Source organism: Oncorhynchus keta, chromosome 2, assembly GCF_023373465.1.
Source record: "Oncorhynchus keta strain PuntledgeMale-10-30-2019 chromosome 2, Oket_V2, whole genome shotgun sequence".
Lineage (NCBI taxonomy): Eukaryota > Metazoa > Chordata > Actinopteri > Salmoniformes > Salmonidae > Oncorhynchus > Oncorhynchus keta.
In genome coordinates, this window is record NC_068422.1 from 36,504,542 (window position 1) to 36,529,231 (window position 24,690).

Sequence of the window (24,690 nt, forward strand, 5' to 3'; positions counted from 1 at the left end):
ATTAGTGCAGGTGAAAGAAGCAAGATGAGGATAGAATATGAGATGCATACAAGGGCTATGATCCAATGCCCCGAATTTGATTTACTTTCCTTTTCTCCTTGTCTACTGCTTTCGTTGAGAAATAATGTCGGAACACAACCAGACCCACTAGTTTTTCCAATAACCATTCAAGCAATTGTTAATTTATTATGTTTAGGCAGCAGGGGGTGCCACTGTTTCACTAATGATCAACATTGACCATAAGCGCTCCAAGAATGTAAGGTAGCAAATCTATTAACAAAACATTAGTGCATAAATGTATTTCAGCAGCTTTATTCAGCCATTGTCACTCAGTCATTCAACTCCTCATTCAGACCAAACCACAGAAACACAGTATTAGACAGCATGCATTCAATTTCTCTAGATAGGAATGTTTGCTTAAATATGGAATCGGCAGTACGGGAAACGACGCCACTGTGTGTCCCACAGCCGTTATTGTTTTTGTTTTGTTGACGAAGTGGAGGTGAGGAGCGTCACCCAACATGGTAAAAACATTTTCAGGACATATTCTACTTTTCTATCGAGCGTGCAATGATTTCAGAGTGTAAAAAAGAAACCGTGTTCATTGTTTGCAGTAATTTCTTTGTCGTTGACAAAGTGTGAATATAATGCATTTGAGCAGTGAAGAAGGCCAGGATAGTGGAGCTGACGAACACACAGACAGATGAGCTTGTGCCCACACCTCAGACAGCGTGGGCATGATGAGGAGAGGTGACAACAGAGAACTTGAATCAGGAAGAGCAGACAAACCATGAGAAAATTATTCATTTCCTGTACCACAGTGACTTTCTGTGTCGGCAGAGGGCTTCTTTCACAAGGCCAACATGAGGGTGAAACAGACATCCAATCAAATCTGGTTTCAAGTCAAAGCACTTTCCAAATAGCATATTGTTACAGTTGACAAAGAATTCTGAGTGAGCTACCACTATAATGATTGGCTGACTGTGAGACAAACTGAATGAAACCAAACCCCAGGCCGAGACCTACAGCTACAGTGCCAGTCCTTGGAGTGAATACATTTGGGAGGAAATGTTTTCCCAAGTCTTGATTTGATTTAGTTTTTAGAGTAAACCAGGACTGAAAGTAAATTTAGCAACAATTCTGCAGGTCTTCTACAGATGTTTTGTTGAAAATACCAATGCATGATGCAATATAAGTGGCGTGCACTCCTTCAAAAGAATTGGGGGATGGCTGATGTGAGCTACAGGAGAGAACCTTTTCTCTGTCATAATAACCCACATGACTCACATAAACTCTCTGAACTTTTACAGTTGGGACCATTCATTTGACCAATAAAAACAGAAATATATAGACAGAACCAGTCAAAAGATTGGACACACCTACTCATTCAAGGTTTTTAATTTTTGTTTACTATTTTCTACATTGTAGAATAATAGTGAAGATATCTGAACCATGAAATAACACTAATGGAATCATGTAGTAACCAAAGAAGTGTTAAACAATTCAAAATATGTTTTAGGTTTTAGATTCTTCAAAGTAGCCACCAGTGGCCTTGATGACAGCTTTGCACACTCTTGGCATCCAGCTTCACCTGGAATGCTTTTCCAAAAGTCTTGAAGGAGCCTCCTTGGCTGTTTTTCCTTCACTCTGCGGTACAACTCATCCGAAACTAACTCAATTGGGTTTAGGTCGGGTGATTGTAGAGGCCAGGTCATCTGATGCAGCACTCCATCACTCTCCTTCTTGGTCAAATAGCCCTTACACAGCCTGCAGGTGTGTAGGGTCTTTGTCCCGTTGAAAAACAAATTATACTAAGTGCAAACAAGATGGGATGGCGTATTGCTGCATATGCTGTGGTAGCAATTCTTGTGTGCCTTGAATTCTAAATAAATCACTGACTGTGTCAACAGCAAACCACCCCACACCATGACACCTCTTCCTCCATGTTTCACAGTGGGAACCACACATGCGGAGATCTTCTGTTTACCTACTCTACATCTCACAAAGACACGGCAGTTGGAAGCAAAAATCTCAAATTTGGACACATCACACCAAATTACAGCTTTCCAGCGGTCTAATATCCATTGCTCATGTCTCTTGGCCCAAGCAAGTCTCCTTTTCGTATTGATGTCCTTTAGTAGTGGTTTCTATGCAGCAATTCTACCACGATGGCCTGATTCACGCAGTCTCCTCTGAACAGCTGAGATGTGAAGAGGCGACTTCGGGATGCTGGCCTTCTGGGCAGAGTTGCAAAGAAAAAGCCATATCTCAGACTAGCCAATAAAAAGAAAAGATTAAACTGGGGAAAAGAACACAGACACCTAGAAGGCCAGCATCCCGGGGTCGTCTATTCACTGTTGACATAGAGACTGGTGTTTTGCAGGTACAATTTCATGAAGCTGCCAGTTGAGGACTTGAGAGGCGTCTGTTTCTCAAACTAGACACTCAAATGTACTTGTCCTCTTGCTCAGTTGTGCACCGGGGCCTCCCTCTCCTCTTTCTATTCTGGTTAGAGCCAGTTTGAGCTGTTCTGTGAAGGGAGTAGTACACAGCGTTATATGACATCTTCAGTTTCTTGGCAATTTCTCCCACCCGACACGCATGCGTCCCATCTAGCCATCTGGAAATGCAAATGCGCTACGCTAAATGCTAATAGCACTCGTTAAAACTCAAACGTTCATTAAAACACACATGCAGGGTACTGAATTAAAGCTACACTCGTTGTGAATCCAGCCAACAAGTCAGATTTTTTAAATGCTTTTCGGCGAAAGCATGAGAAGCTATTATCTGATGGCATGCAACACCCCGAAATACCCGAAGGGGACGTAAACAAAATAATTAGCATAGCCGGCGCTACACAAAACGCAGAAATAAAATATAAAACATTCATTACCTTTGACGATCTTCTTTGTTGGCACTCCTAGATGTCCCATAAACATCACTATTGGGTCTTTTTTCCGATTAAATCGGTCCAAATATACCCTAAATATCGATCTATGAAGACTGTGTGATCAAGGACAAAACAGCGTTTTAAAACGCAACGTCATTTTTTTAAATTAAAAAAGTTGACGATAAACTTTCACACACTTTGAAATACTTTTGTAATCCAACTTTATGTATTAGTAAACGTTAATAATCTATCAAATTGATCACGGGGCGATGTGTATTCAATAGCTCCACGTCTTGAAATCAAAATTTCAAAATGTTTCTCATCCAAAACATCCTGTCGGAGACCGGAAGAAATGGGCTCTCTCTCGCTCGTTTGACCAAGAAACAAAGGCCAGGCAAATGACAAGACTGGCGACATCGTGTTTTTCTTGCGCTTTTCGATGAAACACAGGCTCTGTTATAGTCACAGCCGTGATTCAACCAGTTTTAGAAACGTCAGAGTGTTTTCTATCCACACATACTAATCATATGCATATACTATATTCCTGACATGAGTAGCAGGACGCTGAAATGTTGCGCGATTTTTAACAGAATGTTCGAAAAAGTAGGGGGTAGGCTTAACATTAAGTAATACCAGAGATTCTCAATTGGATTGGAGGTCTGGGCTTTGACTAGGCCATTAGAAGACATTTAAATGTTTCCCCTTATTAAACCACTCAAGTGTTGCTTTAGCAGTATGCTCAGGGTCATTGTCCTGCTGGAAGGTGAAACTTCATCCCTGACTCAAATCTCTGGAAGACTGAAACACGTTTCTCTCAAGAATTTCCCCGTATAGAGCGCCATCCATCGTTCTTTCAATTCTGACCAGTTTCCCAAACCCTGCCGATAAAAACATACCTACAGCATGATGCTGCCATCACCATGCTCCACTGTGGGGATGGTATTCTCGGGGTGATGAGAGGTGTTGGGTTTTTGCCAGACATATCATTTTCATTAATGGCCAAAAAGCTCAATTTTAGTCTCATCTGAAAGAGTACCTTCTTCCATATGTTTGGGAGTCTCCCACATGCGTTTTGACGAACACCAAATGTGTTTGCTTACTTTTTTCTTTAAGCAATGGCTTTTTTTCTGGCCACTCTTCCATAAAGCCCAGCTCTGTGGAGTGTACGACTTAAAATTGTCCTATGGACAGATACTCCAATCTCCGCTGTGGAGCTTTGCAACTCCTTCTATCTTTGGTCTCTTTATTGCCTCTCTGATTAATGCCCTCCTTGCCTGGTCCATGAGTTTTGGTGGGCGGCCCGTTCTTGGCAGATTTGTTGTGGTGCCGTATTCATTAAATGTTTTAATAATGGATTTGATGGTGCTCTGTGGGATGTTCAAAGTTCATGTGACAGATCATGTGACACTTAGATTGCACACAAATGGACAAATGGACACAAATTGGTTGCACCAGATCTTATGTATGGGACTTCATACTGTAGCAAAGGGGGTGAATACATGTGTGAATACACACACCACTTTTCTGTCGGCATTCCAATTCATCCCAAAGATTTTCGATGGGTTTGAGGTCAAGGCTCTGTGCAGGCCAGTCAAGTTCTTCCACACCAATCTCAACAAACCATTTCTGTATGGACCTCGCTTTGTGCACAGGTGCATTGTCATGCTGAAACAACAAAGGGCCTTCCCCAAACTGTGGCCAAAATGTTGGAAGAACAGAATCATCTAGAATGTCATTCAATGTACGTTATAGCATCAAGATTTCCCTTCACTGGAACTAAGTGGCCAAACAGCCCCATTGTTCCTCAACCACCAAACTTTACAGTTGGCACTATGCATTTGTACAAACCCAGATTCGTCTATCGGATTGCCAGATGGTGAAGCGTGATTCACCACTCCAGAGAACACGTTTCCACTACTCCAGAGTCCAATGGCGGCAAGCTTTACTCCACTCCAGCCAATTTTTGGCATTGTACATGGTGATTTTAGGCTTGTGTGCGGCTGCTCGGCCATGGAACCCCATTTCATGAAGCTCCTGATCAACAATTATTATGCTGACATTGCTTCCAGAGGCAGTTTGGAACTCGGTAGTGAAGACAACTGAGGACAGACGATTTTCAGCACTATGTTGTCCCGTTCTGTGAGCTTGTGTGGCCTACCACTTCATGGATGAGCCATTGTTTCTCCTAGACATCTCCACTTCACAATAACAGCACTAACAGTTGACCGGGGCAGCTCTAACAGGGCAGAAATGTTACGAACTAACTTGTTGGAAAGGTGGCATCCTATGACGGTGCAAAGGTGAACGTCACTGAGCTCTTCAGTAAGGCTGTTCTACTGCCAATGGAAACTGCAATGCTGTGTGCTCAGATGTATACACCTGTCAGCAACGGGTGTGGCTGAAATAGCCGAATCAACTAATTTGAAGGGGTGTCCATATACTTTCGTATGTGTAGTGTATCTATTTTTGCTGTCTCTGCTGCCAGTTGATAATCAGAAACTCCATCACAACTCACCTACTGCAAATATTCTGTCATACTCCTATAATGTGATTCAGAGGACTCCAGCTGTGACTGTGAAGTTGTGGGGTCGTGTTTACATCATAGACGTGATGGGTGCATCCTACAGACACACACACACATGCAAACACACAAACACACCACAGGAGGTTGCTGGCACCATAATTGGGAGAACGGGCTTGTGATAATGAGTGGAGCGGATTCAGTGGAATGGTATCAAATATATCAAACACATGGTTTCCATGTGTTTGATGCCATTCCATATATTCCATTCAGGACATTATTTTGAGCCGTTCTCCCCTCAGCAGCCTCCTGTGGCACACACACAGACACACACACACACACACACACACACACACACACACACACACACACACACACACACACACACACACACACACACACACACACACACACACACACACACACACACACACACACACACACACACACACACACACACACACACACACACACACACACTCCATGACAGCCAGGTAAGCAGATGATTGGAGAACACATACAGAGGTACAGAAACACCAGGAGACAAACAATTGCATTCACACACAGCAACTACTGTTTAAACTGAGTGTTTCAAGTGTGCACGTTGGACTCCATGCCTCGAGAAGGGGAATGGCTAACCAAGCACAAACAAACAAAGCCTAATGTGAAAAGACAGCATCTGAAATTGTGCATAAGCCAGTAGGGGCTGCATAGCCTAGCCAGGCGTGTGTTCATTCTGCTACAGGCATGAGTCGCCCCTCACCAGCAACGCTACACACACACACACACACACACACACACACACACACACACACACACACACACACACACACACACACACACACACACACACACACACACACACACACACACACACACACACACACACTTCAAAAGTGATGAAAGTCTGATATCAACAATTGTATTACTGATTATTGTCATATGAAACTATCAACAAAATTTGATGAAAGAATCTACCTCCTCTGCATACCAATTTGCAGCATTGTCACCCATGATAATCTAATCTGCCCCAATATCATATTGCTCTCATAACCCTGTATCATGCCATAAATTATGACAGACTTGATGGCCTAAAACACATACACCCACACGAACGCATATACAGAAACACACATACCTGCACCATAAGAGCACTTACATCCAACACCACACTCGCTCATTAACATTTCCTCTCCTTCCATCTTCAAAAGCAGAGAGCTGCTGACTGCCATGCCAGTATATACTGTAATATCACGCTCATTACCAGGGACAACACATCAAAGCAGATGGGAGAGCATGATTAGCTGGCTCAGACTGGTGATGTGTTACAGCCATTCAGCCACACATCTACAGAAAAAAGCACCATGGTGATGGTGTCTAATTAAAGATATGATATGTCATGATAGGGTATAGATAATTTGCATGTGCTGCCATTTCTGGCCAAGTTTTCACAGCTAATGGATAATAGAGTACCTCAAAACACCGCCAACTACTGACTAGACATATCAACAAAGAGATGAGCCGTAGTATCATTAAAGGATCCATTTTTAGATGTTGTAGTAGTGTACATCATATCAGCTAGCATCAACCTTTGTTTGTAAGTTATCAGTCATATTTAGCCATCCTCTCTGATGGTGGAGAATCACTTTAAATCTAATTAGATAATATAAATGATTTTAATTCAGCTCAGAAATGAATCTAACATATGAGTGAGGTCCAAAAGAACTGGGACAGTGACACTTTTTAGGTGTTTTGGCTCTGTACTCCAACACTTTGGATTTTAAATTATACCACACAATACAAAATGATAGAACATGATTTAAAGTGCAGACTGTCAGGATTCATTTGAGGGTATTTTCATCCATATTGGGTTTAGAAGTTACAGCACTCTTTGTACATTGTCCCCCATTTTAGGCGACCAAAAGAATTAGGACAAATTCACTTATGTGAATTAAAGTTGTAAGAAATGAAGTATTTGGTCCACATCATGCAGTGACTACATTAAGCTTGTGACTACAAATTTGTTGGATGCATTTGCTGTTTGTTTTGGTTGTGTTTAAGATTATTTTGTCCCCAATAGAAATAAATATTAAATAATGTATTGTGGCATTTTGGAGTCACTTTTCTTTTAAATAATAGAATATGTTTAGAAACACTTCTACAATAAGGTGGATTTACCATGATTATGGATAATTCTGAATGAATCGTGAATAATTATGTGTGAGAAAGTTATAGACGCATAAATAGCATAACAAAAATGCTAGCCTCCACTGTTATTGTAATGAGAAAAGGTAGGCAACATCTTAAAATTATGTGTTACTCAAATTGTCTCATATGTTCATTCAACTAGAAATTGTTATTTGGGCATCTTACCTGAAGAAATGCTGTGGAACTAGTTACACACGCAGTGCATTGAACACACAACGTTTTCAACTTATATACAGCGTTTTAAACAAAAGGTTACATTGTGCCTGTTCATTTATACTCATCTGAAATTTGATATCAAAATCTCTAGGTTCACAGCATTGCAATCTTCCTGCTACGCCACCATGTCTGTGTCAATAACTGATTTCACCTGTGTTCCTACACTTAGCATTTAAAAGTAAATATCAGCTCTGTTAAAAGTACACTCAAGAAAATGCTATTTTATTCATCATAGTGATTAAGGAGTCAAATTAAAACAGTAATATGCCCCATGGACAACTATCCAGAAAAAAACTCAAATGTATTAAATAAGTAAATCAAATCAAGGATGAGAGAACAGTCAGATGAACTGATAATTGACACAGATGTGTTGGTGTAGCAGGAAGATCACAATGCGGTCGTGAGTTCAAATCCCAGATGACGACATGTTGAATAATAATTCATATTTAAATGAACGTGCACAATGTGTGTCAAATATATAAGCAGAAAATAGTACATGTTAAAAGCACTGATTGTGTGTGCAACCAGTTGGACAGCTGTTTTTAGTTAAGATGCCCAAATAATAATTTAATAGTTGAATGAACATATAGTTTGTTACAAGTTGAGGAAACACATCATTTTAAATTGACAGAATTTTTTTTCAAAGTTCTCTCAAGTTTGGAGCTCAGTTTGGGCCAGCAAAACATTTTTGTTCAGGTAACACAAAAAAGACTGTGTAACCAGTTACTTAATAATAATTAGTTTAAACAACTAGATATCCATCCCAACTCATAGTACATTTAAATTCTCAATAAATACAAAATAATCCCTCCATTGATTGAGACGTGACTATATCTGTCGCTGTCTATTCTACTCAGTGTTTACCAGATGCACAAGTCCCCCCGCTGATTCCCCTCCCCAGACCATTGTAAAGAGGACGTCAGAGTGTTCCACAGTAGATACAGCATCTGCCAAAGCCATCTGGATCTTCCCTGTCACTGTCATTGACATGAATTAGTACAACCTGTTGTCCACTCCAGCAGCATTACAACATGAACTGTCTTGTCTTATGGAGAAATAATTCAGTACAGCTGCACAGTGACCTCTATATTGCATCCTCTTGTATTATTCATTAGCTTTCCTACCATTCAACATTTAGAAGAAATAGTAGCTACACTTTAATACCCTCTCATTTAACCACATGTGGTAGGAATTCAAACCCATGCTTACACAGGTCATGGGATGTTATCAGATATCTTTCTAGGTTGTGGGCTGTAAATAGTGCATGTGTGCCTAAGGAGCCAGCGTAGCATCTGTGCAATGACCATACAAATGTGGATGGGGACCAACTGTGCATTAGTAATTGGAAAAGCAGTATTTAAAAAAAAATGGAAGCATCAAGCTTCACTGTATGGCATACAAATGATGACAATGACCCTTTGTAGATAGTCACATAGTGTTTGTCCACACAATTAATATAATACAACTTTATTGTCCATTGGTTAGAACAGAAATGTACCTTCTGCCTTTCCCAAACCCCCAGATATACAGTTGAAGTCGGAAGTTTACATACGCTTAGGTTGGAGTCATTAAAACTCGTTTTCCAACCACTCCACAAATTTCTTGTTAACAAACTATAGTTTTGGCAAGTCGGATAGGACATCTACATAGTGCATGACACAAGTAATTTTTCCAACAATTGTTTACAGACAGATTATTTCACTTATAATTCACTGTATCACAATTCCAGTGGGTCAGAAGTTAACATACATTAATTGACTGTGCCTTTAAATAGCTTGGAAAATTCCAGAAAATGATGTCATGGCTTTAGAAGCTTCTGATAGGCTAATTGACATCATTTGAGTCAATTGGAGGTGTATCTGTGGATGTATTTCAAGGCCTACCTTCAGACTCAGTGCCTCTTTGCTTGACATCATGGGAAAATCAAAAGAAATCAGCCAAGACCACAGAAAAAAAATTGCAGGCCACCACAAGTTTAGTTCATCCTTGCGAGCAATTTCCAAACGCCTGAAGGTACCACGTTCATCTGTACTAACAATAGTACGCAAGTATAAGAAGCCACTGCTCCAAAACAGCCTTAAATAAGCAAGACTATGGATGGCAACTGCACATGGGGACAAAGACTGTACAAAAATAGAACTGTTTGGCCACAATGACCATTGTTATGTTTGGAGGAAAAAGGGGAGAGGCTTGCAAGCCAAAGAACACCATCCCATCTGTGAAGCACAGGGGTGGCAGCATCATGTTGTGGGGGTGTTTTGCTGCAGGGGGGACTGGTGCACTTCAAAAAACAGATGGCATCATGTGGAGGGAAAGTATGTGGATATATTTAAGCAACATCTCAAGACATCAGTCAGGAAGATAAAGCTTGGACGCAAGTGTGTCTTCCAAATGGACAATGACCCCAAGCATACTTCCAAAGTTGTGGCAAAATGGCTTAAAGGACAACAAAGTCAAGGTATTGGAGTGGCCATCACTAAGCCCTGACCTCAATTCTATAGAACATTTGTGGGCAGAACTGAAAAAGTGTGTGCGAGCAAGGAGACTTACAAACCTGACTCAGTTACACCAGCTCTGTCAGGAGGAATTGGCCAAAATTCACCCAACTTATTGTTGGAACCTTGTGGAAGGCTACCCGAACCATTTGACCCAAGTTAAACAATTTAAAGGCAATGCTACCAAATACTAATTGAGTGTATGTAACCTTCTGACCCACAGGGAATGTGATGAAATAAATAAATGCTGAAATAAATCATTATCTTTACTATTATTCTGACCTTTCACATTCTTAAAATAGTGGTGATCCTAACTGACCTAAGACAGGGAATTTTTATGAGGATTAAATGTCAGGAATTGTGAAAACTGAGTTGAAATGTATTTGGCTAAGGTGTATGTAAGCTTCCTACTTCAACTGCATATGTATATATATATATATATTGTAGAATAATATTGAAGACATATAAACAACTAAATAACACATTTTGAATCATGTAGTAACCAGAAAAGTGTTAAACAAATCAAAACATATTTTATATTTTAGACGTCAACGTAGGCACACTTTGCCCTGATGACAGCTTTGCACACTTGGCATACTGTCAATGAGCTTCACCTAGAATGCTTTTCCAACAGTCTTGAAGGAGTTCCCACATATGCTGAGCACTTGTTGGTTTCTTTTCCTTCACTCTGCAGTCCAATTCATCCCAAACCATCTCATTTGGTTTGAGGTCGGGTCATTGTGTAGGCCTGTTCATCTGATGCAGCACTCCATCACTCTCCTTCTTGGTCAAATAGCCCTTACGCAGCCTGTAGGTGTGTTGGGTCATTGTCCTGTTGAAAAACAAATGATAGTCCCAATAATCGTAAACCAGATGTGATGGCGTATCGCTGCATAATGCTGTGGTCTCCATGCTGGTTAAGTGTGCCTTGAATTCTAAATAAATCATTGACAGTATCACCAGCAAAGCACGCCCACACCATCACACCTCCTCCTCAATGCTTCACGGTGGGAACCACACATACGGAGATCATCCGTTCACCCACTCTGCGACTCACAAAGACACGGCTGTTGGAACCATAAATCTCAAATTTGGACTCATCACACCAAAGGACAGATTTCCACCGGTCTAATGTCCATTGCTCATGTTTCTTGGCCCAAGCAAGTCTCTTCTTCTTATTCGTCTCCTTTGGTAGTGGTTTATTTGCAGCAATTGGACCATGATTCGCGTAGTCTCCTCTGAACAGTCTATGTTGAGATGTGTCTATTACTTGAACTCTGTGAAGCATTTATTTGGGCTGCAATTTCTAAGGCTGGTAACTCTAATGAACTTATCCTCTGCAGCAGAGGAAACTCTGGGTCTTCCTTTCCTGTGGTGGTCCTCATGAGAGCCAGTTTCATCATACCTCTTGATGGCAACTGCACTTGAAGAAACTTTTGCTCATACTTTTGCTCAAGGACACAATGGCAGGAGATGGTGCATGGAATCAGAGACCAGCAGCCTTATAGCTATCAGTTCAGTTTCATTCCCATTTTTGCCTTGCCTGGCATGGGGGCTTGAATCAGCAACGTTCTGGCTGTGTCTTCTGCCTTTCTCAACACCCCCAGATATATGGAATTTACATCATAAGGAGATAACACAAAGATCAATATGTTGCACATTCATCAAATTGTAGGTGTCAGTCGACACTTTATGCATGATGTTCTATTTTTAAATAAATCTATTTTTGGTAGCTTTGGGGAGGCGATCAAGTGTGCAGCATGTGAGTGTAGGTGAGGGGTGATATATATAGAACAAAAGCATCCCCGGAGACAGCCCATAGGAGAGACTGCGCTGCGTGTTTGCAAAGCTGTCCATCAGTGCCCTGCGCGATTGCACAATGAGGTATCATTGCAATGGCAAGGAAGAAATACTTGGAAACTAACTGCAGCCAGACGTGCAGGGGTGTCTCTATTTGTTTATCACCCGTCCCCGGAGACAGTGGTTCAGTCCGTATCACATAACATCCATAATACTTGGATGCCCTTCCTTGCGACTCCACATAGTGAGCCGGCTGTATCGTTACATGGAGACACGAGAAGGACAACGAATTATAATTGTGACACAGTGTCGAATGTTTGTATTTGGAACTCTTAGTTCCAGCACAATGCTATCTTTAATTTATTTCCGAAGCTGGACGGTGGATTCAATTGGCAAAAGTCCGTATTTTTGAGCGGGACGCACGCACCATGCACATAGCGGACATAGCTGTCTTTCTGTTTGTAGTCGTGATCATCGTTGTCTCGTTGCTGTCCAACGTAGTGGTGGTAATCTGCTTTCTGTACAACCCGGAGATTCGAAAGCAGGTTCCCGGGTTGTTTATCCTCAACCTTACCTTCTGCAACCTCTTTATTACCGTTTCTACCATGCCTCTAACTCTGGTCGGACTTATCAACAAAGGAAACCCTGGAAGCAGCGGGTTCTGTCAAACTGTGGGTTTCCTGGACACTTTCCTCACCACGAACTCAATGCTCAGTATGGGGGCTTTGAGCATCGATAGATGGGTGGCGGTGGTTTTTCCGCTAAGCTACCACTCCAGAATACGACACCGGGACGCAGTGATAGCTCTGGCATACACGTGGTTCCACTCGCTCTCCTTCTCCACGGTGGCCACTTGCCTCTCCTGGGTTGGGTACCATCACCTTTACGCATCTTGTACGCTCTGCAATGCGAGAGCAAGTGACACTAAGACGCAGTTCATCATCTACACTGTGGTTTTACACTCGCTCACTTTTCTCATGACCCTGATTGTGTTGTGTGTAACGTACCTGAAAGTGCTGAAAGTTGCGCGTTTTCACTGTAAACGCATCGACGTGATCACTATGCAGACCTTATTGCTGCTTGTGGATATTCACCCGAGGTAAGCTGTTTAGCCTACTGTTGAGGTGTCCTTGTCTGATTCATTTACTTGTTTAATTTACTTTTTTAAGGTTAGCCCATGTTTAAAATTGTTTTTGTATTGCCCATGTGTAGCTTGTTTTCGGTCGCAGGTTCAGGAATGGTTGAAGAATTACAACATTTACATAGAGACAACTCTGCAAATAGCACTGCAGGGTGATTTGAAAAATCATAGTAAATTAAAAATCGATCAAACAAAAAAAGATAATGTAAAATTGTATTGTTGTCCATTAGTTTACTTCAATTAATTGTGGGGTGGTAAGGTGAAAATATACAGTATATTTACAAAAAAAATATATGAGGGATTAGAAATTATGAACACAATTACATTGATAGAAGCCATGGTCTATCTGTATTATTAAAGCTAATCTATCCCCTTAAACATTAGCCCACAAATTGTGGTTGCACAATGCGACTTCAATGGCATTATGATTGATTTCAGCACCACAGATTTGGTCCAATGTGCCGTCTCAGATCTCAGGCCTCTTTATCAAAACTAAAATGACACAAATATATTCCAACCCCAAAACTATTCACATACAGATCAAAACCATTGTAAAATGTGATTTATATTCATGAGTTGAATAGCCCAGACAGACATTATTGGCAGTTAGTTAACCAATTGTCACTAAATTTGCCTTGCATTTAGATATTTTGTCATAGGCAATACTATGGTCATGCCAACATTACAGTAACCTACATACAGAAAAGCAAAAATCATTCCGCATTTTAACAATAGTTTTAATAAAATGAAATACATCAAAACCATTCTTTGAGATTAGATATTAGATCAGTTTAGGGCTACTCTGCCCAGTTTACCTCAAACGTTCAAAGAGCTGTTCAGTGAGAGGGATGAGAAAGATGTGAGGAGAGATATGATTGAATTACCCTGAAGCATTTTCTCTCTACATCATAGATGTTAGGATAATAGCGTGTGTAATTATTTCTGGATATAGTTAAGATCCATGTCATGAATGGTTTACTGTATTTGATGTTCCCTTTTCAATCACCTCCATATTACATAGCTAAAATAAATGAATTAGCCTCAAATCAGTCAACTAATGTGCACTCACTGTCAACATTACTTTCTTTTATGTTATCTTTCCTTCATCTTTGTAAGATATGCTGAGGTCAACACCATGTTATTACCAGTCTATTAAAGAATAATTATGGACCTGGAATTGGACTTGATTTACATAATGGATGTGTTACTGTTCATCTATCTTGAACAATCCATTGGCATTGACCTGAGGATGAGCTCTGATACTGTCCATAGAAGCATGCTGTTTTCTCCATCAACGTTCATCCCACTCGAGAGGCCAGGTTTAAACTTATGCTCCTATACGTCCCTTGGGGTGATAATGGTCCCCTCTGTCCTTTGGCAGTGTGCGCCAGCGATGCCTGGATGAGCAGAGACAGCGGAGGCAGAGAGCCACCAAGAAGATCAGCACATTCATTGGAACGTTTGTGGTGTGCTTTGCCCCCTACGTCATTACGAGGTGAGCAGAGGTTCAGATCTATCCTCAACACCACTGTGCATGTGTGGTAATGTTACATTGTGAGATTGGCTGCTGCAATGGCGTCAATTCCCCATCTGAGACCAATGAAAGTTGTCTACTGCCTGAACAAATGACTTGTGCTTTAGCCCAGTGGGTAAAATTGTCGTATTTGCAATGAGGACAACTGCTTTGTGCTAATGAATTTCAATTCAGACTGGAGTCGGCCATAGTCAATTTCTACAACCTCATCTTATTATGTTAAATTGATCCGGTGTCTAAATCACTCATCAATCAGCTTGAGGGTGATTTTGTTGCGGCCATAGAAGGAGAGGTTCATAGATGCATGTTTATCTTTTTCATGAGGTATAGGATGAAACCCAGGGAAGGGAGAAAGAATATAAGAGAAAGAGAATCCATGAGAGATTTACCATGAGTGGACGTGTGATTATGAGTAAGTCGGAGACCATGAGGATTCTTCTCATTAAACCTGCATTCAACCAGCTCCAACTCTTCAGAAGCAGATACAAAATAACCGTGAAGAAGAAGATCACATCAGTGGGTATAATGATAGTGAGATCCCCATTGTGAGTTTGATAGCTGCTGTGAATCACACGACCGGTGATCTCACCTAAACATTCTGAGGATAAGCCTTGACGTTATGTACCGCCACTATACAGCGTGGTGAGCACAATGAGGCAAACAAGAGCAGCTCCACATCCCCTAACATTCACTATCAAATCAGAGCCATGACATTTTCAAGTGAAATGTCAACATTTTTGAAAGCTTATCAATAAAGAGTTTCCTCAGGACATTAAATTTTTTTTTTTTTTTTTACATCTGTGTTGTTTTGTCACTGTACGCTGGCCTATGAAACATGACTTGTCTCATATACCAGCTCTGTAAGCTAAACACTGTTAATAATATAACTTATTCTGTGTGTCTGTCATGGCAGAATTGTGGAGCTCTCTACCCCAGGACACATAAGCCCTCATTGGGGTGTCCTGTCCAAGTGTTTGGCCTACAGCAAGGCAGCCTGCGACCCTTTTGTCTACTCACTGCTCCGGAACCAGTACAGGAAGACATGCAGTGACCTGGCCAACAAGATCCTGAAGAGGAGCTCCTTTAACTCCTCCGTCCGCAGGGTGGAGAATGGCAGGGCTACCGATACCAACAACACCAAACCCACCCAGTGAAGGGCCTTGCTATTGCCTGACTATGGCAAGATGGAGACATTGAGGTACCTACATACTGTACCTAAGTACGGAGTCATGGTTGGAGAGTGGAGAGGGTTGAACAGACCTTAGAAGAGATTGCTGCTACGTATCGATTTCGTACTTTTGCGATGTTGAGTATGGTTAAGTGTTGCTCTGTTGTCTCATGGTGTGACATGAGTGACAAAATGTGACAAGTCATTAAATGGGAAGATATGACAGAGAGTCATGTGGGTCATGAATTACTGTTGCTAAGGGAGTGAGTCACTTGTAGTTAATTTAAGTATGTTAATTAGTGTAAAATGTTTTCATTCCAACTGAGTGGTTTTGACAGAGTGATGTCAAGTTGTACCACATATTACTTTAGATAAGACAAGTTAGATTTTGACGTATGTTGTTAGTCTAGTAACACCACCAGGATTCACTATTCCTGATGGTTTTTATTGTAACATTTCATTACAACCCGCCCTCATATTTTATAACATTGCTAAGTTGATTGCAGTGCTTGACTCAACTGTTCTATTGCTTGAGTTCCTGCACCTCTTATAGAATATACAGAATATTAGCTCAAAAGTATTGTGGAGTGCCTGCACCATATAAACAGTACCGGAACCCCAAATGAGTACCAGCACCTATGTATGTCCAAGTCAAGAACTGGTTGATTAGTCATAACTTGTTTAGAAGATATTGCCACCTGTTTGAAGTCTGAGCCCAATTAGTTGGTGTGCACAGTAGCATGCCCTAATTATGACTCAGCTAGCTAAGATGATGTAGCTGCAGGCCAAAAGCCTAGGGGAGAGAGCCCTTACAAAAAAAACACATGAAAGAAAAAATCACACGAAAAGAACATGAAAAACACGTGGTTTTTGGACACCTGTGAAGATTTGCATGTTCATTTTTCACATAAAAAATATCCCCAAATGTGCATTTTATTTACCACTTCCAGCGATCCTGCTTAGTTTTAGAGGCAAAGCAGTAGTGGGATGCAGGGTTCTACCTTTTCACACAGGGACATTGGGTGTTCCACTACTTTGTTTATGAAATAAGTATGTAATTATTGTGTTATTTGTTCACTCAAATTCCCTTTATGTAATATTAGGTTTTGGTTGAAGATATTTGTTTTGCTTTCAATACTTTTGGGTTTATTTTTTGTTTGTTTGCAATAGTAATAATTTTGTTCTCAACTTCATAGGTTTTCCTTGATATTAATGGCACAAAAGTAACTCAATCACTCGAAGATTGCACCATATAATAACAGTATTACTCAGTTATACTATTACTCCCTGACACAGTTTCAGTGAAAATCTGTGGGAGGAGGCTGTAGAAATGCAACTACTCTCAAATCCATAGCCTACCCTATGGATGCAAGGACCATTCATGATATCAGAATTATAGATTTAACCATGTTTTTAGGCTTTACAATGGTTGTTTACATTTACTTTGTTTCCAAAAGTGTGACTAAAACAAGCTTATATTTTGGGTTCTGATGGGGTAAGGCAGTTGAACTAAGCTCATGAGGCATTTGTACATTGTAGTCTTTAAGAATCAGTGGGCACATATTAATTTATAAATACAAAAATTGATGTAGCAACTAAGGATTGCCCCTTTAAAACTTCTTATGGCTGCAGGGGCAATATTGAGTAGCTTGGATGAAAGGTGCCCAGAGGTGCCCAGAGTACACGGCCTGCTCCTCAGTCTCAGATGCTAATATATGCATATTATTATTAGTATTTGATAGAAAACACTCTGAAGTTTCTAAAACTGTTTGAATGATGTCTGTTAGTATAACAGAACTCATATGGCAGGCAAAAACCTGAGAAGAAATCCAAACAGGAAGTGAGAAATCTGAGGTTGGTATTTTTTCAACCCAGGCCTATTGAATTCACATTGGTATTTGAATGAAGTTGCACTTCCTAGGGCTACCACTAGATGTCAACCGTCTTTAGAAACTTGAATGAGGCTTCTACTATGTTGTGGGACTGAATAAGAGCTGAATGAGTCAGGTTACTGGCTTTGAGCCATTTCCTGGTCATGCGCATTCCACATGATATCGACTTGCTCCTCCAGACACAAACGATTTCTCCGGTTGGAACTTTATTGAAGATTTATGATAAAAACATCCCAATGATTGATTCTATACTTAGTTTGAAATGTGTCTTCGACCTGTAATATAACTTTTTGAAATTTTGGTCCGATGTAATGCACGAGCGTTTGGATATGTGTACTAAACGCGCTAACAAAAGTAGCTACTTGGACATAAATAACGGACATTATCGAACAAATCAAGCATTTATTGTGGAACTGCGATTCATGGGAGTGCATTCTGGTGAAGATCATCAAAGGTAAGGGATTATTTATCATGTCATTTCTGGTTTCTATTGACTCCAACATAGCGGCTAATTTGATTATTTTTCTGAGCGCCGTCTCAGATTATTGCAAGGTTTGCTTTTTCCGTAAAGTTTTTTAAGAATCTGACACAGCGGTTGCATTAAGGAGAGGTATATCTATAATTCCATGTGTATAACTTGTATTATCATCTAAATTTATGATGAGTATTTCTGTTGAGTCAATGTGGCTATGCAAAATCACTGGATGTTTTTGGAACGAGTGAACGTAACGCGCCAATGTAAACTCAGATTTTAATATAAATATGAACTTTATCAAACAAAACATACATGTATTGTGTAACATAAAGTCCTATGAGTGTCATCTGATGAAGATCAAAGGTTAGTGATTAATTTTATCTCTCTTTGTGCTTTTTGTGACTCCTCTCTTTGTCTGGAAAAATTGCTGTGTTTATTCTGTGGCTTGGTGGTGACCTAACATAATCATTTGTGGTGCTTTTGCTGTAAAGCATATTTGAAATCAGACACCGTGGTAGGATTAACAGCAAGATTACCTTTAAAACGGTATAAGATACATGTATGTTTGAGGAGTTTTAATTATGAGATTTCTGTTGTTTTGAATTTGGCGCCCTGCACTTTCACTGGCTGTTGTCATATCATCCCGTTAACGGGATTGCAGCCCTAAGAAGTTTTAACAGGCAGTGACCTTCATACTGTATAGCATAACTATGTCACTGTCACGAATGTCGTCAGGGAAATGACCGGACCAAGGTGCAGCGTGGTGAGCGTACATTTATTTTTATTTAGAACGTCGCCAACAAAAACAAGAAACATCTAAATGAATGTGAAGCTTACTCGGGCTATACAGGCCACTAACAAAGACAACTACCCACAACTAAGGCGGCAAAACAGGCTGCCCAAGTATGATTCCCAATTAGAGACAACGATAGACAGCTGCATCTGATTGGGAACCACACTTGGCCAAACACACAGAAATACAAAACATAGAATGCCCACCCCACATCACACCCTGACCTAACCAAATAGAGAAATAAAACGTCTCTCTAAGGTCAGGGCGTGACAGTCACCATTTGAACTTGATCCATTAACCTCTCCTGTAAAATGTCCTGTACAATGTCCTGTAAAATCATTCCCTTGTCACACTTTCTCCTGTTTTGGGCTTTTTAGATGTGGTCACCCTAATTCCACTGGTGGAAACATTGTTACTGCAACATGTTAACATAAAGTTTTCACATGTGAGGAGAAAAATATTATTTCAACCCCATAGAGGGTAGTTTTCAAAGGTGGAGTTTTCTTCCATGTGGAACTGTTAATTAGATAGTCACGTGATTGTTTTTCCTGTAAACTTGCAATTCCACAAGTGAAAGTGGAGTTTTTTTTAAGTGAAACTGCAAATGTGATTCTAGGAAACCATACACAAAATGTATAATTTGACCAACTTTTAGGAAGAGGTCATTATTTCATGGCGTCTGTGAAGGAAGAAACCACATGGAAAAAGTGGTAAGCAAAAGAAAATAATGCATTTTCACCAATTCAAAATAATTTATTGTTTTAAGAGATTTCATGGTATATAAACCAAAGTAGATACTTTTAAAATTGCTTTATACATCAGTTGGTGTCTTGATAAGCATCAATATGAGGTCCTAAACCTAGCATGAAAGTGCATCCTAGCTGTGTGGGCTAATAATATTATAGTCAACATATTTGCATTGGGATAAGTTGAGCCAATGGCCATGGGGTAAGTTGGGCCAAAGGTTGAGCCAATGGCCATGGGGTAAGTTGGGCCAAAGGTTGAGCCAATGGCCATGGGGTAAATTGGGCCAAAGGTTGAGCTAATGGCCATGGGGTAAGTTGGGGCAAAGGTTGAGCTCCAGTTGAGCAAATTGAAGTGTTTTCTTCCCAGGCTTAATTAAAGCATTAACACTGGGATATGAGTTAACAACAAGGCCTGGCATCTGTTAAAACTGTCAAAAAAAGTACAATGTGTTTGTTAGATGGAAAGCCTGTATAAAAAAGATGCTTAAAATGTTTCAAAGACAAAAGTGATTGTGATTGTGTTGAATTAGGATTGGGAAATAAGGATAGACATGGTTATAAAAAGGTAGTGATCATATTTCATTCAGTACAGACATTTGTAGGTAGCTTAACTTACACTGTCCAGCTGCCAGGAGAAGAAAATGTTTTGGACAAGCGATGTTTTCAAAACTGTAATGTTTACAGTCATTTTGATCATTTTCAGGGATACACAACATCCTGAAATACCCTGAGTATACAACACTTTAAGAACACCTGCTCTTTCCATGACATAGACTGACCAGGTGAAAGTTATTTCATTATCGCTTATTGATGTCACTTGTTAAATCCACTTCTGTTAGTGTAGATGAAGGGGTGGAGACAGGATTGCTAAGCCTTGAGACAATTGAGACCTGGATTGTGTAAGTGTGTCAATCAGAGGGTGAATGGGCAAGACAAAATATTTAAGTGCCTTTGAACAGGGTAGGTGTCTGGTTTGAACTGCAACGCTGCTGGGTTTTTCACGCTCAACAGTTTCCCATGTGTATCAAGAATGGTCCACCACCCAAAGGACATCCAGCTAACTTGACACAACTATGGAAAGCATTGGAGTATACATGGGCCAGCATTCCAGTGGAATGCATTCGAACACCTTTTTTATTTGATTTTATTTCACCTTTATTTAACCAGGTAGGCTAGTTGAGAACAAGTTCTCATTTGCAACTGCGACCTGGCCAAGATAAAGCATAGCAGTGTGGACAGACAACACAGAGTTACACATGGAGTAAACAATTAACAAGTCAATAACACAGTAGAAAAAAAGAGAGTCTATATACAGTGCCTTGCGAAAGTATTCGGCCCCCTTGAACTTTGCGACCTTTTGCCACATTTCAGGCTTCAAACATAAAGATATAAAACTGTATTTTTTGTGAAGAATCAACAACAAGTGGGACACAATTATGAAGTGGAACAACATTTATTGGATATTTCAAACCTTTTTAACAAATCAAAAACTGAAAAATTGGGCGTGCAAAATTATTCAGCCCCTTTACTTTCAGTGCAGCAAACTCTCTCTAGAAGTTCAGTGAGGATCTCAGAATGATCCAATGTTGACCTAAATGACTAATGATGATAAATACAATCCACCTGTGTGTAATCAAGTCTCCGTATAAATGCACCTGCACTGTGATAGTCTCAGAGGTCCGTTAAAAGCGCAGAGAGCATCATGAAGAACAAGGAACACACCAGGCAGGTCCGAGATACTGTTGTGAAGAAGTTTAAAGCCGGATTTGGATACAAAAATATTTCCCAAGCTTTAAACATCCCAAGGACCACTGTGCAAGCGATAATATTGAAATGGAAGGAGTATCAGACCACTGCAAATCTACCAAGACCTGGCCGTCCCTCTAAACTTTCAGCTCATACAAGGAGAAGACTGATCAGAGATGCAGCCAAGAGGCCCATGATCACTCTGGATGAACTGCAGAGATCTACAGCTGAGGTGGGAGACTCTGTCCATAGGACAACAATCAGTCGTATATTGCACAAATCTGGCCTTTATGGAAGAGTGGCAAGAAGAAAGCCATTTCTTAAAGATATCCATAAAAAGTGTTGTTTAAAGTTTGCCACAAGCCACCTGGAAGACACACCAAACATGTGGAAGAAGGTGCTCTGGTCAGATGAAACCAAAATTTAACTTTTTGGCAACAATGCAAAACGTTATGTTTGGCGTAAAAGCAACACAGCTCATCACCCTGAACACAGCTCATCACCCTGAACACACCATCCTCACTGTCAAACATGGTGGTGGCAGCATCATGGTTTGGGCCTGCTTTTCTTCAGCAGGGACAGGGAAGATGGTTAAAATTGATGGGAAGATGGATGGAGCCAAATACAGGACCATCCTGGAAGAAAACCTGATGGAGTCTGCAAAAGACCTGAGACTGGGACGGAGATTTGTCTTCCAACAAGACAATGATCCAAAACATAAAGCAAAATCTACAATGGAATGGTTCAAAAATAAACATATCCAGGTGTTAGAATGGCCAAGTCAAAGTCCAGACCTGAATCCAATCGAGAATCTGTGGAAAGAACTGAAAACTGCTGTTCACAAATGCTCCTCATCCAACCTCAACAGCTCGAGCTGTTTTGCAAGGAGGAATGGGAAAAAATGTCAGTCTCTCGATGTGCAAAACTGATAGAGATATACCCCAAGCGACTTACAGCTGTAATCACAGCAAAAGGTTGCGCTACAAAGTATTAACTTAAGGGGGCTGAATAATTTTGCACGCCCAATTTTCAGTTTTTGATTTGTTAAAAAAGTTTGAAATATCCAATAAATGTCGTTCCACTTCATGATTATGTCCCACTTGTTGTTGATTCTTCACAAAAAAATACAGTTTTATATCTTCATGTTTGAAGCCTGAAATGTGGCAAAAGGTCGCAAAGTTCAAGGGGGCCGAATACTTTCGCAAGGCACTGTACATTGTGTGCAAAAGGCATGAGGAGGTAGGCGAATAATTACAAATTTGCAGATTAACACTGGAGTGATAAATGATCAGATGGTCATGTACAGATACAGATATTGGTGTGCAAAAGAGCAGAAAAGTAAATAAATATAAACAGTATGGGGATGAGGTAGGTAAAATTGGGTGGGCTATTTACGAATAGACTACGTACATCTGCAGCGATCGGTTAGCTGCTCAGATAGCAGATGTTTGAAGTTGGTGAGGGAGATAAAAGTCTCCAACTTCAGCGATTTTTGCAATTCGTTCCAGTCACAGGCAGCAGAGAACTGGAACGAAAGGCGGCCAAATGTGTTGGCTTTAGGGATGATCAGTGAGATACACCTGCTGGAGCGCGTGCTATGGGTGGGTGTTGCCATCGTGACAGGTGAACTGAGATACGGCGGATCTTTACCTAGCATGGACTTGTAGATGACCTGGAGCCAGTGGGTCTGGCGACGAATATGTAGCGAGGGCCAGCCAACTAGAGTATACAGGTCGCAGTGGTGGGTGGTATAAGGTGCTTTAGTAACAAAACGGATGGCACTGTGAAACACTGCATCCAGTTTGCCTGGTAGAGTATTGGAAGCTATTTTGTAGATGACATCGCCGAAGTCGAGGATCGGTAGGATAGTCAGTTTTACTAGGGTAAGTTTGGCGGCGTGAGTGAAGGAGGCTTTGTTGCGGAATAGAAAACCGACTAGATTTGATTTTAGATTGGAGATGTTTCCAGATGAGTCTGGAAGGAGAGTTTACAGTCTAGCCAGACACCTAGGTACTTATAGATGTCCACATATTCTAGGTCGGAACCATCCAGGGTGGAGATGCTAGTCGGGCGTGCGGGTGCAGGCAGCAAATGGTAGAGTCCATGCCCCGGCGAATTGAGGCTGTTCTGATGGAAAACGGGGGAGGGGGGGGTGCATCTCAATATTAGGAATGTGTTCCTAGTGTTTGGTATATCTTTGTTAGAACAAATACTATATTTCCCTTGACAGAGTGAAGCTGCATGTACAAAAATGGCTCAACTTACCCCACTCTCCCCTACACAATTGAGTGCCTTTCAAACTAAAGATCAAATCACAGTGAGAGAGATAACATGTCTCTGTACCACGAATTGGAACATCTGGATGGATAACTACTATATATGGGAATATAAAGCGTTTGATAATTATTTTCTTTGGTATGATGCCTTGTGTGATATACTGTAGCTGCAAAGTGAATACAGTGACTCAGCGTCATAGTCGTGTATGATGGTAGAGTCTGATAGGCTTGTAAATGTGGAGTTATCAAACTGTTTTTGAATATTATGAAATTGTATTATCATATCATGTATAAAACAGAGTATTTCTTTTTTTTTTACGTGATAGAACAGCAGTCATATCCGTACCTTCAAATGTGTTTTAACACATTCTATTTTTACATTTCTAACACCCTCAGTATGACTACTTCATCTATAGAGCAGTCACCTGAGCATGCTGTAGATGACATTTTCGCTTGTAAAGTTTCTTTTGGTGATGTTGGCAACCAGGGTAAAGTGTATTGCTTTCATTTCCTTTGAATCTGTGACGCCCGTCAGTAGATAGATGAACAAGTATATGTATTTTGTTAGAAACCGTCAAAGCAGTGTTCAATTTTGCTAAATACGTTTGTAACTTTATTAAAATAAATGCTGTGCATTTCAAAAAAGGGAGAATGCCTCACTCAGGTTATTTTGTATGCATAATGCTTTTGATGGTATCGCACAGTAAGGGCTGTTCTTATTTGCTACCGTGACATGATAATCATCTCTGTTAAACTTTTCATAATTGGCCATTGCACTCATACAAAATA

General features: G+C 40.5%; 1 protein-coding gene across 1 annotated transcript; it reads left to right on the top strand.

Annotated features, from left to right (window-relative positions):
- Window positions 1-12,226: 12,226 nt before the first annotated feature.
- Window positions 12,227-16,775, top strand: LOC118361721 (G-protein coupled receptor 26-like). Its single transcript, XM_035741885.2, has 3 exons — window positions 12,227-13,229; window positions 14,653-14,766; window positions 15,719-16,775. The coding sequence occupies exons 1-3, from the start codon at window positions 12,559-12,561 to the stop codon at window positions 15,957-15,959; spliced, it is 1,026 nt and encodes a 341-aa protein (XP_035597778.1). The 5' UTR covers window positions 12,227-12,558; the 3' UTR covers window positions 15,960-16,775.
- Window positions 16,776-24,690: the final 7,915 nt, after the last annotated feature.